Here is a 17,937-nt window from a genome sequence, read left to right as displayed (position 1 = left end):
AGCCCACAAATCTTCTGTCTGGCTTAGGGACGTGTGCTGCTCATGTGCATGACATCATTGCCCCCGCCCCACAATCATCCTCGCAAGCTGCTGCCTCTGGCCCTCCCTGTTCCCCTGTGAAAAAATTCACTGTATGCCACTGCTAATCATGCATTTTTTTAATTTTAATTTTAAAAAGCAGAGCTGAACTTTGATGGACTTGAATATTCCCTGGACCACTGCTTTTCAAGTATTGGGTTGAGACACATGATTGAGTCATGGACTGATCTAAGGTCGGTAGCAACAGCAGCAACATTACCAACATCATACAAATATAGGGTTAAAAAAAGTAAGGAAGAAGAAGTGGGTTCCCATGTTTTGGGTTACAGGTAGGTCCTAAGTCTGAAAAGGTTAAAAATTACTACCATGCACAGCCTTCCCCAGGCATGTATCCTTCCCTGGCTATGACCCAGAGATCTATGGAGGTATCAAAGTATGTGGACTTTGTTCAAAATTTGTTTTGCACTCTACACCAGCATGAAATTCGATATGATGAAGAGTGCTATGAAAATCTTGTTTAAAAAAACAGTAAGGTAAAATAAGACAGCGGTTCTATTCCATGTTCCACCACCAGAGATGCTTGTGCCTTTTCATATTTTATTTTCATTTCAGATTGCAGATGAGACTCGTTTGGCATGTTAGGGGAGCATTGTAAAATACCTTAAATGTCATATTACTATTTATTCAATTTATTTCCCAGTCCTTCTCCAAAAGGAGCCCAGGGTGGCAAACACATTAGTATCATTAAAAACAATCACATTCTCTCAGCCAATTCTTTCAGCACTGCCAGGAACAGCAACTTTCAAGTCTCAAATGCCCAGGTAGGCAGGAATGTTTTTAAAATTCCTTCTGAAAATTAACAATGAGAGAGAGAAATGCATCTCACTAGAGAGGGAATTCCCACAAATGGGGAACAAGCACAGAGAAGACTCAGCACCAGGCTAATGGTAAGAAAGCATGAAGAGAACATGGAATACAGTTCTACCTGTATGTGCTACTTTAGCTAGAGTTTTAGGAAGATGGTGTGTTTGTGTGGCAGGGATGTGTGTGTAAAAATGCTGTTATGTTGCCAACCTAGGACCGGAATACATTTAGCATCTTTGCTCCCCACTTCACTTTTCTGCAGTACATAGATCTAAGTTTATACTTGTCCAGATCCTACAAAGATGCTCATCCTACTAAAACCAAAGCTGGATTTTTAAGAGCAGTTATTCAAAAGCAAAGGCTGATTGCAAATGCCTAACCATAACTGCAATGTTTACAAATGCCTTTGTCTAAATAGCCAATGGGAAGGGCTACCACACCCTACCTTATACAATCACACAAAAACAAGAACATTGTATAAGTGTAACAGATTTTTCTTAAAGTCAAAGGTGACCTTAACGCCTCCTACTAGACCACTAATATTTCATCAAAACCCATATTTGCAACAGAAATAGGAAGTGCAAGCAGTTCTCTTACAGCAGAATGGAAGTCAATAGGACAAACTGAAAACAATACACTAACTAACATTTACAGCTTTACTTGAAATTGATCTAGTAGCTAATGAGTTCTAAAAGTTGTTTGCTGTTATCAGTGGTATCACCAAATATGCTAGGCGTGGATAACCGTTGCAAAACATTACATACTGTCACACAGCGTTGACCTGCTGCCAACACTACATGACAGACACAATGTATATTATCAAATACCACAAAGAAAAGCAAGTAGATTGGGCATTTCTCAGTACATTTTTTTATTTAATTTTTATACAAGATAAAAACACCAAGATACATAACCCAGGAACAAACAAAAACAGTATCTCTCCGGTTTAAAAGGCCATAGATTGTTTAATTAGTCAAAAGCCTGGGAGAAGAGCAATGTTTTGCCTGGTGCCTAAAGATATGTGACAAAGCATTCCATTGGTTTTTAACCCCATCAAGAGCAGGCCACCTCCCATCCACCCAGTCTGACCATCCACGAATAGTGCCTTAGTCTTATCTAGACTGAGCCTCAGTTTGTTGGCTCTCATCCCATCCAATATTGAGGCAAGACAAAGGGCTAGCACATCCACTGCCACACCTGCCAATGTAAAGGAGAAGCAGAGCTTTGTGTCATCACCATATTGCTGACCATGTATTCCAAAACTCTGGATTACCCCACTCAGTGGTTTCATGTAGATGTTAAACAGCATGGGGGGTAAAATCAAACCCTGAGAAACCCCACACTGAAGGCTCAATGGAGCTGAACAGCACTTCCCAATCATCACCCTCTGGAAATGACCATCCAAAGTAGGGCCACAACCATTGCCAAGCAGTTCTACCCACCCCCAAGTCAGACAGCAACTCTAGATGGATACCATGGTTGATGGTATGAAAGCTGCTGAGAGGGTCAAGGAGAATTAAGAGGGACTCATTTCTCCCGTCTCTCTCTCTCTCTCTCTCTCTCTCTCTCTCTCTCTCTCTCAACAGAGGTCATCCTACTGAGCAATCAAAGCACTTTCTGTGCTAAAACTGGGCCTAAACCCCAACTGAAATGGATCTAGAAAATCAGTTTCCTCCAAGAGCGCCTGGATCTGGTCTGTGACCACCTGCTCAAGAACCATGTCCAGGTACTGGCCATTGGCCAGTAATTACTTAGATTTTGCAAATTCAGGGAGGATTTTAGTACATGAGAACCCACCCTAAATGCTGCAAAAGGCCTGCGACATACTGTTTATGCAGCCTCTGAACCAGGACTGTAGGTAACCATAGCAACCAGCTCAATTCTGAAGTGCACAGCAGATAAGTCAGGTGAGAAGGATTCACTGAAGTAGGTGCAGACAAATATAAATATTAATACATCAGTCATTGGCTAACATGAATGAAATTCCAGGAGATGGAAAAACACTACAAGCCAGATTTAAAGTAGGTCACAAAATGAGTTTACACACACTTGGGTGCCATTAACATCTAGCCATACAGCCTATGTTGATTCACTATTAAACCTGTGAAGACACAAGACTTGAAAGGAAAATGTTCATTTCACAGTATCACATGAAGCCTTTACTTGAAAGCCTCTTTAGCTTCAATGAAATTTGCTCTCAAGATATGCTAACACAGCATTTGTAATGTAATGCCAAAACACCTTAGTTTGTTATAAGAAGCAGCAAGCAAGACATTGTCTTGAGTTCAGGGGAGTAGTAGGCAGAATGCCTGGCTCCCCTTCTCATTCATGGTATAGATGCCTGGTGAGGTGATAGCCCAGGTAATGGGCCATTAAGGGAACAAAGGAAGGGGCTATGCATGAGAAGACAAATGGGAAGGGGCCCCTCATTCAACTCATGGGTAGCTAGAAGAACAAAGGCAGAGTTGAGAGCTGAGAGTTAAGTAATGTGCACTAGAAGCTGGGGGGGTGGGGAGCTGCAGACTGGGAAGTCAGAGAAAGCCAGAGGGATGTATGATTTCTGCTTGAATCCAAGGCTGGGGCTTTGGGAGAACAAGATCCTCTTGGGCTGTTGATGTTGATGTTGTATGTTCAGGTTGTATATATGTGAAAATAAACCATATATCCTAAAGACACTACGGTCTCCGCTGTACCACATTCTGAAGGAAAAAAGAACCCTGGGTAATTGCATCTTGTTAGAGAATAACTTTAGTGTACATGTTCCCCCAAAGAGTGTATTTGCATGTTTAGATTTCTTAATGTCTGTATTATCACATTTTTGTGGTTCAGGTTCATTACATACCAAATACTGAAGATGAAACTGCAATACAAACTGCAGAATATTTGTTCTCCATTAAATTGTTTTAATCATTATTTGATGATATATTGTATGTAATTTCTATAAATCGCTTTAGGACTTCTGCTGGCTAAATTATGCCACGAGGACGACAATTATGCAGTGAGGAGGATTCCCATCGCTGGAGAGTACAAGAATGTAATCCTGAAGTTTTCCTCTTCTCTACTCTTATACATACAGAAAGTAGCCTCTTGCATATCATTCTGTGTTTTCCAAGTTGATTTATGGAAGAATTCAATGGACTGGTTTACTGTCATCACCTCGTTATTATGTACTGTAAAATAATATATTTAGTATTTTACCCTCCTAGTGACCCCTTTTTTGTCAGTCATGTAATGTTTTATTATTTAGGTGTGTACATTTTTTAAAACAGAAAAATAAATTTTAGATATAGATATATAGATATATGGATATATAGAAGGAGCCCAATGAGACTAGCTATGGATAGTATATGTTTATTTTCTACCCCGGTACAAGATGGGCCTTGCTTAAATAAAGATAATCCACCAAGGTTTAATTTCCCCAAACATGGACTGTAACCCCAATTGACAGGTGAAGGGTCATCATGAAGAGAAGAGAAGAGAAGAGAAGAGAAGAGAAGAGAAGAGAAGAGAAGAGAAGAGAAGAGAAGAATGGAATGAGTGGATTGCAGCCTGGGGCAAGTATTCTGAAGAAGATGATGTGTTATGAAGGAGCTTTCCCAACATGGAAAATATACAATATACTATAATTTCATTAGAGACTGATCAAGCCTGAAATACTCCTCTGATCTAGGGAACAACTGCAGCCATTCATTTATACTGTTTGCATAGCCTCATTCTTGCATGCCATGCTCCGAATGCCAGAGGAGGAAATACATGCTTTAAACTCAATCCAATATTAATCATGGGTTAAGTAGCTTTGACAGCCACTTCCAAGTCTGAAGAATGCCGTCAGCTTGGAGAACCTTGCTACTTGAAGTAGACCTACACCTAGTTCAGCAGATTTCACCACAATCTGTAACAGCAGTGTTGGAGGAATTTGTTCAGTATGAAGTGCCACTTAAGGACTGGTTGCAGGTGATTTCGGCAGTTTTCACTTAAAGAGCTGTTGACTTGCTTTTTAACATGGCAGACACCAATTCCAGATGTCACATACGTATCCATAGCTTTACTGTTGGAGCCACCCTCAGATGCTGTATGAACAGGGAAATGAAGGCTTGTCTAATCGTGATCTTGCCACAGCATATGTATTAAGATGTCATCTTAAAGACTTTCATCAGTTTAGCACAGGCATAGGCAAACTCCGGCCCTCCAGATGTTTTGGGACTACAACTCCCATCATCCCTAGCTAACAGGACCAGTGGTCAGGGATGATGGGAATTGTGGTCCCAAACATCTGGAGGGCTGGAGTTTGCCTATTCCTGGTTTAGCAGCACACCAAAAAAAAACACCCAGGACCCAGCATGATGATCTGCTAAGAAAGTGATGGAAGACAGAAAGCCGCCTTACACAGAGGCAGACCATTGATCCATCTAGCTCAGTATTGTCTGCACTGACTGCCAGTGACTATCCAGGTTTTAGTCTTTCAGAGTCTGGGGATTGAATCGGGGACCTACATGCAAAGCACTCGCCCTGCCACTGAGCCTCAACCCTGGAGTTCTGCAAAAACCAGCTTGATCCTCAGAGTAGGCACTTGTTCCAAACAAGTCAATAGGATTTAATCTGGGACACAGTTTCTCAACAAAAACTGTTCATTTCACATACTGTGGTAACCAGGTATGGACAACATTTTTTTTACCCTTACTAGCCCATAAAACAATTACTGTCATTCCTTCATACTGCTTCCCTTGTCCTTACATTACTTTGGAGGAAGCAGACAGGAAATAATTCCTGAAACTGGGAGGAGTATCCACTCCTGAGGGGGCTTTAAGTTTGTTGGCTTAGTTAACCCCTTCCCTGCCTTGCCAACTGAGAACAGCTCAGTACAATACTTATTGCATAAAGTACACAAAAATAATGGATAAAGAATATTCATATGCTTTTTACAATAATCACTTTTCTATCATATACTTTTGAATTGGACAGCTGCCTCCTTCTTTATCTTACATGAATGGTCACAAAAAGCTTTGCCCTCCAAAATGTTGAATGACAGAATCTGTAGTATCCAGTCAAATTTGTGAGTTTTTTGGATTCTGAATGTAGGTGTAAGAAAAGCCTACACATCTGCACAAAAGGCAATTTGTCTGCTATTGACTCAGAATATGCTATTCAGAATCACTTCAGTTTCTGCAACTAAACTCTTTTCATGTATTGAAACAGTACACCAAAAAATATTCTTTTCTTACTAGCAAGAGGGTGCAAGGAGACCCTCCAATTACTCCAATTTTGGCACAGACTCTGAAAATACGTTGTAGTGGATGATGCCAGGGGCGGTGGAAGGGGGGGCGGTGGAAGGGGGGTGCAGTGGGGGCGGGCCTCCCCAGGTGTCACCACTGAGGGGAGTGACAAAATGCAGGGCAGCACTCACCTCGGGGCCTGCAATGTGCCCAAGCCATGTGTCTCTCCTGGGAGTGACATGATGGCTTTGGCATCCAAAGGCTCCGGGCTGCCCCAAACAGTCCGCCCACTGCCTCCCCCTCAGCTGTAGGGCGGCTGAGTGGGAGGAGGCAGGCAGACTCCTTGGAGGCCCTGCAGAGTGTCCTGCCCTGGCTTGCTCCGCCCTGCAAGTGGCTGGCCCTACCCCCACAGGCAGCTGGCTCCGCCCCTGGGCGCAGGGCACGGACGCACACCACCCAATTGGTTTGCTCCGCCACTGGGTGAAGCACATGCCCAACAAAACCAGGTGTGGGAAACCTTTGACCCTCCAGATATTGCTGAACTCCCATTCCCATCATCCCAGGCAATTGGTCATGCTTGCTGGAGCTGATAAGAGTTGTATTTCAGCCAAACATTCCCAACACCTGAACAAAACATTTCCCTACCCACTTCAGTATCATGTCTTTAAATCAAGGGCCTCTCCCCACCTGTTTTATTATATGTGTATCCTGCAACATCTTCTTGACACAATAATAGAGAATTAGTGCTGGATTTATCCTGCTTTAGCTTGCTCAGCAATACTTCCACAGTGCCACCACATTGCTGCTGTTCAGAGGGGCTATGGTGCAACAAAAGCAGCCCTAAAAATTGCTTTTGTGGTATAAAGAGGTGTGCTATTTTCCTGGAAAAAGAGGTGCTGAGACTCACTATGAAGGCCTCCCTTGTTTTCTTATAATGGCAATGGTGCTCACCCTAGAGGTGCCGGAACTGAGTTCCAGCAAGTTCCGGCTGGAAAAAAAGCCCTGATAAAGAAAGATGGGATTTCAGTGGAAGTTACAGAATATGCACCGAATGGAAATGAAGAAGTGTGACTATCCCAAAACCTTTGCATGTGCAAATAGCACTGAGAGCAGGACTGCGTCTAACGACTCCAGTAGCACTGTAAGCACAAATCATCATGAATGTGCAATAAACAGGATATCTGGAGGGGCCCCAAGACACTATCCTTCAACCTTGTGTTCTAACAAGGTTAGATTCAAAGTAAAACTCTTTAATATCCCAGGAGCTCATCAAGTATGTGCTCATCAAGTATGTGCTCAACTAGAACTGCGTTTACAATATTTCTGCAAGTTAATTGTCATCAACACAGATATACAATTTTTGAGAGCACTACATGAGATAATGAATTATCCAACAGAAACTAATCATATTATTACATGCTCCCCAATTTCTGGGTGGTGAGAAGTTTCAGGAGCATAGTTCTTACTCAGGTTTGAGTCTATTGTGGAATGAGACCAGCAGTGTTGTGTAATATTTGTGCTTCTATACAATTAAATGGGATAAAAACGCTCTACCACATGTTCCAATGTTCAGCGCCACATCAGGGACAACCAGCACCTCAAAACGCTTCCAAAACCAACTCAGCTCCCATTTGCCTTTCTCCCAAACTGCCATGTCTTCACATATAGAGTTAAAAACAACACCCCCAGGCAAAGGAGGAAGACAGACATGGTTCTCTTCTCCAAATAGTCTTGGGCTATTTTCTTAGTCACTGCTAAAGCCTGCTATTGACAGCCATCAGCTAATCTCCCAAACAAAGGGAAAGAAATGGGCAATTTTACCAAGACTATCAACAAATTTGAGCTCTGGAGTTGGAAAGAATCCCAAAGATCACCCAGCCAAACCAAAATCCCACATCATGGTGTGAAATGTAGAGCATACACAACTGCACATAAGAACAGCGGTCAACACAGGTGGGTTTTTGGTTTTTTTACCCCTGTGAATACGCCTTCCAAATAAACAGATAAACAACTACCTGACATTCAGAAGACATCTGAAGGCAGCCCTGTTCAGGGAAGTTTTTAATGTGTGACATTTTAGTGTATTTTTGGTCTTTGTTGGAAGCCGCCCAGAGTGGCTGGGGTACAAATAATAAATTATTATTATTGTTACTATTATTATTTCATGCTTCAAGAGACACACTTACCTGTCTCTACCCCAAAAGATAATGTCCTTGTCAGTTTTGCCTTTCTCCCCTGTGCCTTTTCCCCTTTATCGAAAAGCATTATTTGCACTATCATCTGGTGTCCAACTCCCCCTCTTTCTAGAATTAAACCACAAGACTGTTCAACAGAGAGAGGTAGGAGATTCCTTTGTGATATCCCAGCTGCTCAGTCAGTCAGTACACTGCTCAGGCGAGTAGGGGTTAGACTGCTGAGCAATCCCCAGTCAGCCAGGAAGCTCACTAGGTAACCTTGGGACAGTCATGCTCTGTCAGCCTAACTTACCCACAGGACAGTTTGGCAAGGACAAAATGAAGGCGAGTGTGATATACACTACCTTGGAGAAAGGGCGAGATAAATACTGCAATTAACAATTCTGCTTCCGACTGACAAAACTTGTCACACGCCCTTCTGAGTTTGCTCCTCAAGAGGAGTCTGTGTACTTAACAGGATGATGAGCACACTTTCCGGAGCAGAGCAGCTCCTATTTTCATACACGTCTGCATGCAATATTATTTGTTGGTCTATGAGAATGCAGAATGCTGGTCTGATCCAGCAGAGGTCTTCTTATTGGAGCTTCTGTACAAAAATAATACGTATCTTGGATAGAAGTGTGGGTGTCCTGCTCATCTTCTCAGCCACTGCAAGTTCATTTCCTCAGGGATAAGAGGTTTTTATTTATTTTCAAATAAATTGTATGTGCCACTTTTTGGCCCTTAGGAATACACCCTAAAAGCAGCTTAAAATAAAGCAATTAAAGCATAATTTCAACCCAATTGAGTAATCAAACAGAGAAGCATATTTCTCCTGAAATATTTCATGTGGCATTTTGACAGTTCCACAAAGGATGGCATCGTGGTAGAGATGGGCTGCCCAGAGCGGAAAATGTGACAAGTGATGTCACTTTCCAAAGCAGCAGTAAAAATGCACCTTCAGAGGCTGCCATAGCTGTCAGACTATTGGTCCATTCTAGCTCCATACTATCAACAGTGACTGGCAGACTTTGCCCATGAGCCCTTCTTCCACACCATCATCTCCAGAGCAAGGAGCCAAATGCTCCCAGAGCAGCAAAGTAGTGCCCCAAATATAATTCACCATGATGCTTTGGCTAGCAGGCTGAGCAACACAGTTCTCCTGTAGTGGCTTCAATATTCCACTTTTATTAGCTACAATATGAACACCCATATTGTATATTAATCCCACCTCAGTATGCTAGACAATGATGAATGTATGAAGTATAGATTGCTTTTTTCTATCAAGCCAATCCATTTAGAGTCCGTGGAACAAACAGGCTGATATGTATTCTGATGTGACCCTGTTCAAAACACACACACACACACACACACACACACACACACACAGTATTGTGTTTGGGACTTGGCTTAAAAATGAACCTCATCAAGTTTCAAGATTCTTTTGATCAGATGGGGGCATATACACACTGAACTGAACATTTTCCTTTTCCTGTAGAAATTAAGTTGAATTCTTACTGTAGTAACTAGCCATCCTGAAATCACTTCCTTCTGTTTTACCATATCCATTACTTTAAAAATAGAAAAGACAAGGGTTCCCTGAATAATGATTTATTTATGTTCTAAATATAGATCATCATCTCACTCACATCAGGTTTCAAGATTTTTAAAGTAACAGGCACCATAAAGAATGCTTTTAAAGTCTTTACCCAACACTTTCCAGATATGATCCATTCTCTGAAGAGTCAAGTCAGAAAATATTTATAGCTTTAAACATCACTTTGTTTGCAAGCTTTATTGCAAACTACTTTGTCGTGAACTAAACCTTATTAAAATTGCAGCTTCTAGGAGCCGTGTTGCGTGAGTGATCCAGACCCACTACAATCTATTAAGAGGAATGACCTGCACTTAAGATTCTGGAGGGCAAAGTTAGCCAGTCGCAACATTAGTCATCAACCTTGCTTTGCAATGCAGTGCATTTATCTTGTCTAAGCCGCAGTTTCTCAAATAGGGTAAGATGCGGCCACCAGGAACAATTGATCTAGGAAACTGCTTTAAAGTGGCCACAAGTGGTTTCTATGAGATACTAGCTGTTGTCTGCATCTTGAGACCAGAAGGAGTGCTTTGCCTCTGGTTTAGAGCCCTTCTGAGAAGTCCATCCAGGTGTGCTCCCTGAATTGACAAAGTGATTTGGGGATGTGGGTCCCTCCGGATCTTGTGGGGGGGGGGTCCTCAGGAGATGCATGCTTAGAGAGTACAAACTCCCGAGACCTGTGGGGGTGGGAAGTCTCATGTTTCACTGCTCCTGATCTGTGGGGCTCAGGCTTGGTCATGATGCTGGGACCTGGGTTGTCCTCCAGTGCCACTGGACTAATGATTGGGCTGGCCATCAGTGTTGGGGCCTAGGTTGCTGTTCTGAGTCCACAGATCTGCCACTGATCCAGCCAGCAACTCTGCATCAGAGCAAAGGCTACTGCTTTACGCAAGGGTTATGACGAGCTATAGAACAGTGTGAACTTGGCTTCTTGTTGAGCACTGGCCTGCATCTCTATGCTGTTGAAGTTGCTAGAAAGAAAGTGAAGAGGTCCCTCAAAAAGATATGCAAGTGAAGCTTAATATGCAGAGGCGCAGCACAGGGTCTTCAACAATCGCTACCATGTGGGCTTAGATCCTTGCACAAGAGCCCTTATCCTTCTCTCATGCACACACAAGCCTTCCCCCAAATGTAGACATTGCATAATGTCCAGTCAGTTTACTACATCACCCTAGCATCCTTGGTACCCAAAAAAGTCTTAGCGGTACTGGGGATTTGATTACAATTTCCCAGCACTGAATAATGCTTTCCCTTTTTTGTGGAAGTGTCCAGTTCCACAAAAAAGGTAGTTCAATTGAGGCTTTTTTGGACTTAGTTACTAATGAAAACTTAAGTCATCTGCATCCACCACCACATCTGCCCTTGAAGTCAGCTAGGAGAGGTGGCATACTAGGGATGCTATATCTAAAATAAGTCCAAAAGCATTTAAGGTCAATAAAGATATTCAAGTACCAAAATAACACCACAAGTATTTTGATGTGTGTAGATAAGGCAGATCATACAACAGGCCATCATGGATTTTCCATCTGATAAAGCCAGGCATAGGCAAACTCGGCCCTCCAGATGTTTTTGGGACTACAATTCCCATCATCCCTGACCTGTGGTCCTGTTAGCTAGGGATGATGGGCGTTGTAGTCCTAAAACATCTGGAGGGCTGAGTTTGCCAATGCCTGGATAAAGCCTTTGCAGTGTTATAAACCAGCTACCATGGCTATGATCTGTAAGCTTAACATTTAGTTCTGCCTAACCTGGGACAAAGGGACGCAGGTGGTGCTGTGGGTTAAATCACAGAGCCTAGGGCTTGCTGATCAGAAGGTCAGCGGTTCGAATCCCCGCGACAGGGTGAGCTCCCGTTGCTCGGTCCCTGCTCCTGCCAACCTAGCAGTTCAAAAGTGCAAGTACATAAATAGGTACCGCTCTGGCGGGAAGGTAAACGGTGTTTCCATGCGCTGCTCTGGTTCACCAGAAGTGGCTTAGTCATGCTGGCCACATGACCCGGAAGCTGTACGCCGGCTCCCTCGGCCCATAAAGTGAGATGAGCGCCACAACCCCAGAGTCGGCCATGACTGGACCAGGGGTCAGGGGTCCCTTTACCTTTAACCTGGGACAAAGTGAAGAACTCTTACACCGGAATGCTCACCCATTCACACATTCTCCCATGTACCATCTCATAATCTGTGGGTGCCAGTGCCTGCATGGAGCTGAGCTGGGCCAAACCAATTCCAGCAATGCAAGCCTGGGGCTGATCAGATTCTAGCAAATGTATAGTATTCACTTTTGATCCAAGAAATCAAAGTGCAACCTTTACAATGAGAGGACTAGTCAAGCTGATCTTACAAGTATCAACAAGGTTTTTCTAGCATACTTTTCTAGCCTCATCCTTTCAGAGGCTCCAAATATTCAAATGTGTGTTATTGCCAATAACACACGTGAACTTTTCAGATTAAAGAACTTGCTTATTTAAGCACCAACATGTTAAAAGTGCACAACTTTAATGCTACCTTTCTTGCTGAAAATATTATCTGGAATAGAATAGGTTTTTACAACCCCCCCCCCCTCCATGAGAATGGCAAGAAGAAGAAATCAGAACAAGTTTCTGGCTTGAGCATTTAATCATCACAATCTGTCTGAGGATTTGCTTTCCTGTAGGCATAAGAACTTGCAGCTTCATTAACCATTTATTTTACAATAATTATACCTAACACATGTATGAATCCAAAGTCATTTCCTGTCTCTGAAATTAATTATGCTTATGCCCTAATTATATACTGTATTTATATTTTACTTTTCTTATTATAACCCGGACGGTCAGTAAAATTACCACTTGCCTTGATGCACCTAAAGAGGCTAAACACACTTTCCAAAAACGATCAAAGGAGGAATGAGCAACACTCAATGTCTCCCCCAAGAGCCACAGAGTCTTTAGTGGAAGGTGGGGCAGGAAGACATGAATTCTCCCACTTGAACCTTCCATATCATTGAGGCTGGCTGGCACTTTGAACAGAAGCACTCAAGTTAGAAGGCAAGGACACGGCAACATTTCACGTTCACATCTTGCAGACTTCAGGTGATTCCTTGACCAGTCTTGCCAAAGCACTGAACACCATACCTAACTCAACTATAGCTGTATAGAATAATGCCCCTGACAAGCTGTGGAACTGTTGCACTATGCAGCTCCACCCAATAAGACAAAACCATCAGAACAAGATCTAAATTGGCACAATTTACTGACAAAGCTTCTTCCAGGTACGACAGTACACTTCACTTAAAACAATGGAAGATGTATATTCTACACTGCATTAATATTTAGACATTTTCCTTTGATGTGTGCTGGAAGAAACTAATGAAGCCTGCCCTCAGGTTCTTAATTCTTTACTAGCTTTCAGTTAGGCTAGATGCCCAAGAAGCCATTAGAACATAAAACAGAGGAGAATTCATCCCAAATGCTTTTTCTGGCCTATTTCTAGATGCTATAGAAATAGCTACATGTGGAGTGCCATAATGGAGGACCATCATTGGTTACAATGGACACAATGACTATGTTCCACCTCCGCTGTTAGAGGCAGCTTGCCTCTGAATGCCGGTTGCTGGGGGATCACAAGTAGAGAAAGCAATAAAGTGGTACCTTGGGTTAAGAACTTAATTCGTTCTGGAGGTCTGTTCTTAACCTGAAGCACCACTTTAGCTAATGGGGCCTCCTGCTGACACTGCTGCACGATTTCTGTTCTCGTCCTGAAGCAAAGTTCTTAACCCGAGGTACTATTTCTCGGTTAGCGGAGTCTGTAACCTGAAACATCTGTAACCTGAAGCGTCTGTAACCCAAGGTACCACTGTATTGCCCTCAGGTGCTGCCTGCAGGCTTCTGTGAGAGCATGATGCTGGACTAGATGGGCCTTCAGCCTGATCCAACCAGGCTCTTCTGCTTAATTCATTCACATATTAAGCAGGGAGGGGAGGTATCCAATTCTGAACCTCCACCAATGTCTTACCCTTCTCCCATTCAATGACTGCTCTCTCCAGCCAGGTTCACCTCATGTACTGGAGTGAAACAGGCAGGGAAGTGCCTGAAACTATTGTGAGGCAAAGTGTAAAGAGTTCAAGTCTCTTTCCCAGCATACTTCTTTTTGTGACAAAAGTAGACCTTTATCCATTAATATGCTGAATGTGTGAACAATCACGACTACCTCCACTTTGGCCCTCAGTGAGGCAAAAAAAGGGGGGTCTTTAAGTGTGTGCACATAGAGCATTGCAGCAGGGAGATAAGCTGCTACAAAACACTAGCATGTCAGTGAGTTGACTAGGCTACCACCCTTTGCCCTAACTTAAGTTTTCTAATTCCACAGGATTTTTGTATGGAGTTACATTCAATGAGCTCTCACCCTGAGTTTGAAATACTTCAGCAGAGATTCAGGTTTGCCACCTCAATGACAACTAGACTTCCAAGGTCATCACTAGAACTAGATATGGGAGGTCTGTAAATAGTCAATTTTTGAAATTGCTGAAAGCAACAACAACTGAACAGCACTCAAATTTGGGAGAGGAAAAGAGAAATGAATCTGGACCATGGGGGTCAGGGTGGGATGAGGAAAGGAGTTTTGGCTTTTTTTGCCCCACCTTGGAACCATTAATCCCAATGACAATCAACCACAAGCTTCTTTGTTTCATAGGACAATATTACAGGTATGATACCTGTATCCCCCTTGACAAGGTATTGGAAAAATAGCAGCTTGAGTGTGGATAATTGAGCTTGGGGGATAATTTTCATTGGGAAAACAGTGCAGAGTTGCAAGTTTCCATTTCCCAAACAGCCAAGGTTTTGATCTAAATAACAACCACCTTCCCAGCTGTTATTTATAGTAATACTAATAATTTATTATTATTACTCCCCCCTCCCATCTGACTGTGTTGCCCCAGCCATTCTGGGTGGCTTCCAGCATATATAAAGACATTGCAAAACATTAAACCTTAAAAAGCTTCCCTATACAGGGCTGCCTTCAGATATGTCCTGAAGGTAATATAGTTACAGTACTCATTCAATTCTTTAAGAAATTTATAGTCAGAAATAACACAACCACTCTTTCCCCAATTTGCTATTTGAACAGAAGCTAACTATCATAGCAAAGTCAAAAGAACCTAATTCCAAAAGCAATTCAGTCCTGTTAGAAATCAAGCATTCATTCTTCCAATCAAATATAAATTGTGCAAGATACTATTTGCTAACCTGATGAGCACTTGGCTTCCTTAGGGACAACTCATCATCCCCCAGGAGAGCTGATTCTTGCTTTCCCCATTATACATACTGAACTGTCACTCACTGTTCTTTCACCAGGAAAATTCCCAACATGTAAGTAAGGGAATAAGCAACGTTCTCATTTAACATGTCCAAGCACAAGCCTTGACACATTCCACCAAACTCCAACATGAAACACTCTCTGTAGGAGAAAAGGACTGCCAACTCCGTTGAAATGAACCCCCAAAGGCACTGATCTGTTGTTTTTTTCTCTGGCACTAAGTTGACTACAGACAAGATTAAGGTAGGCAACACTCACGATTTAAAAATATATCTAATCACTCCACCCCACCTCCCATGCTCCTCTCCTTACAGAAACATCTAGTAACATACGACCTCTAGTTAGTATGCAAGCCTGACAGAAGCACTCACTGGTTGCGATGTCCTCCCCATTTTACGCATTATCCGAAAGCGGAGAGCCCACTTAGCCTAACAAATTAAGGCTGGCCTCAGATATTAAAACAGTTTCCATCTCTTTGCACTTTAAACCTGCGATCCGAGATCACACTGAGAGGTTAGCAAACCGACAGCTCCGCGTACACTAATGAATATCATTATCAACAGTACGTGGCATGGCGGGCTGGTGGGGTTTTGAGCCAAGAATGAGAGGCAAATAAACCATTCATAGAAGTGAGCGCGCTCCTCCGCGTTGCCGGCCGAGGATTTGAGCTAAGCCGCTGTAGGCAGAAGCGCGGAGGGTAATGAGCATCACATGATCCCGAGGAGAAGCGCCGCATGCAGGAACACCCAGAACCCCCCACTCAGCACACCTATGGCAAAATAGACAAGGATTTGTTTTAAGGGGCAACAACGAGCCCTTTTATTTGGTTGTGGGAAGTGGGAATCTTGCATAGCTTTCCCCCCCTCTCTCTCTCTCACACACACACACCCTTAAGAGGGCGAAGCTGAAGGGGAGACAGAACACGGGAATGTCATTTAGAGGTGGCTTCATTCAGATTCACACACACATTCCCGGCGTTTTCCTCAGCCAGGGAGATCTTCACACTCCGGTGCAATTTATAAAACGACCGTGATGAAAAGGAATCCCCAATATGCAAATGAGAGGATTAAAAATGGCATGCAGGTTAATTAAAAAAAAATGCGATCAAATCAGGAAAGCGGTTTTGTAGAAGGCGCTGGAGAGGCAGCGTGTTGCTGAGTCTCCCTGCTCGCCAGGATGCCGCTTCCCGAGGCAGGGAGGGCGGATTTAAAGTACTTGTGGCTCCTACTTGCTGGGCGCTCTCCGGCCAGCCGGGAGCCGCGGAGGGCTGTGGGGTGTGTCTGGGGGCCTCGACGGGGCGCCCTTCCCTCCTGCCTTTCGGATCCGGGCCCCGATCACCCCGAAGGCTCCCTCCTTCCCTCCCGGGATCAGTTCCCCAGCCAGGAGTACCTCGCAGCCGTAGAGCTGCCCGAGCTGCTCCACGATCCACTCCTCCAGCACGAGCCTTTTCCGCAGCTCCTTGCGATCGTATTTGACCGTCACTTTGCCCTGCTGGTGGCGCCGCTGCTGCTGCTGAACTTGCACCACCGCCGCCGACGGGGCCACCGACTCTTCCCGGGACGAGCCGCCGCCGCTCTGGAAGAAAACGCGGTTCCCTCCGCCTCCTCCGGTGGCGGCGGGCCCCGGCTCGCTGCCCCCGGTCGCCACCGACATGGTCTGCTTCAGCCCCTGCTGCGCGGAGAGACCCGATCCTCCGGGGGTCTCGGGCTGGCAGGGGTCTCTGTTACGGCTGCCCGCCGAGGTGCTCTATGCCCGCCACGCCGCCGTGCCAGAGCGCGCTGCCAGCCCTGCCTGCACCTGCAGCTCGCAGCCTCTCATCGCGCTGCTCTCGCCGCCGGTTCAGCCTTGGAAGGAGGGGCGGGGCGTCCGGCGGCCTGGAAACGGGGCGGGGAGAGCGCCTTAAAGGCGCAACTCGCCGCCCGCCTGACGTCAGGCAGATTCCCGCCCCCCTCGAGCGCTTCTTGGGGTTACCAACGTTCCCGGTTGCCAGTGCTCTTGTGCCTTTAAGTAAGCAAGCAAGCTTCATTAGGGCTACCACTTCGTGACTGCATAGTGGCTAGGCTGGAATTCATCAGGTGAAGCTTTGCCCAAGGTTCACCTGCTGAATTTCCTCCCACCTGTTCATAATAATAATACTTTATTATTTATACCCCGCCCATCTGGCTGTGTTTCTCCAGCCAGCTTTCTGAGCAGTTCCCAACAGAATATTAAAAACAAGATAAAAACATCAAACATTAATTATCTTCCCTAAACAGGGCTGCCTTCAAATGTCTTCTAAAAGTCAGATAGTTGTTTAGTTGTTCATGCAGGTGGGTCCTTCTCAAAGACACCCTGTTCCTTTAAAATACTGACACCCAGAGGGGTTTTCAAGTAAACAGGGGTAAGATGGAACTGTACGAATTACATGGAAGGGAGATTTATACTGGGAGAACAAAAGCAGTGATGGCACAAGCTACATCTGGTGGAACTTGCATCAGATGTAGCACTTAAGGATACCAGAATGCTCTGCATTGCTAAATCTAGGAAGGCTAATATGTGGATAGCCACTACCAGTCACCATAGGGAACCACTGAAGTTACACTGGGCTTAAACTGCAATTGTGAGACATTGGACCTTACTGTATGGCATTGGGCAATTGGCTAGTCCTGCACATGCAATAAAGCCCATACGCTCCCCCCAGAAAAGAAACCAGGGAATTGTAGTTTTCTGGGAATTGCAGCTCTGTGACCTCTCACTACAGTTCCCAGGATTGCGGGGGGGGG

At 44.2% G+C, this 17,937-nt stretch overlaps 1 protein-coding gene across 1 annotated transcript in view; it reads right to left on the bottom strand.

The window, feature by feature from the left end:
• Positions 1 to 17,050, bottom strand: part of PPP1R14C (protein phosphatase 1 regulatory inhibitor subunit 14C) — a 46,190-nt gene extending 29,140 nt beyond the window's left edge. The window contains exon 1 of the mRNA XM_083732856.1: positions 16,565 to 17,050. Within this exon, the coding sequence (XP_083588982.1) occupies positions 16,565 to 16,828 (264 nt within the window). The 5' untranslated portion in view covers positions 16,829 to 17,050. The remainder of the gene's footprint in view (positions 1 to 16,564) is intronic.
• Between the last annotated feature and the right edge of the window lie 887 nt (positions 17,051 to 17,937).

The sequence above is a fragment of the Podarcis gaigeae genome (assembly GCF_964106915.1).
Source record: "Podarcis gaigeae genome assembly, chromosome: 3".
NCBI classification, from domain to species: domain Eukaryota; kingdom Metazoa; phylum Chordata; class Lepidosauria; order Squamata; family Lacertidae; genus Podarcis; species Podarcis gaigeae.
Note: the sequence above shows the minus strand (reverse complement) of the source record. Positions and strands in the feature narration are given on the sequence as shown.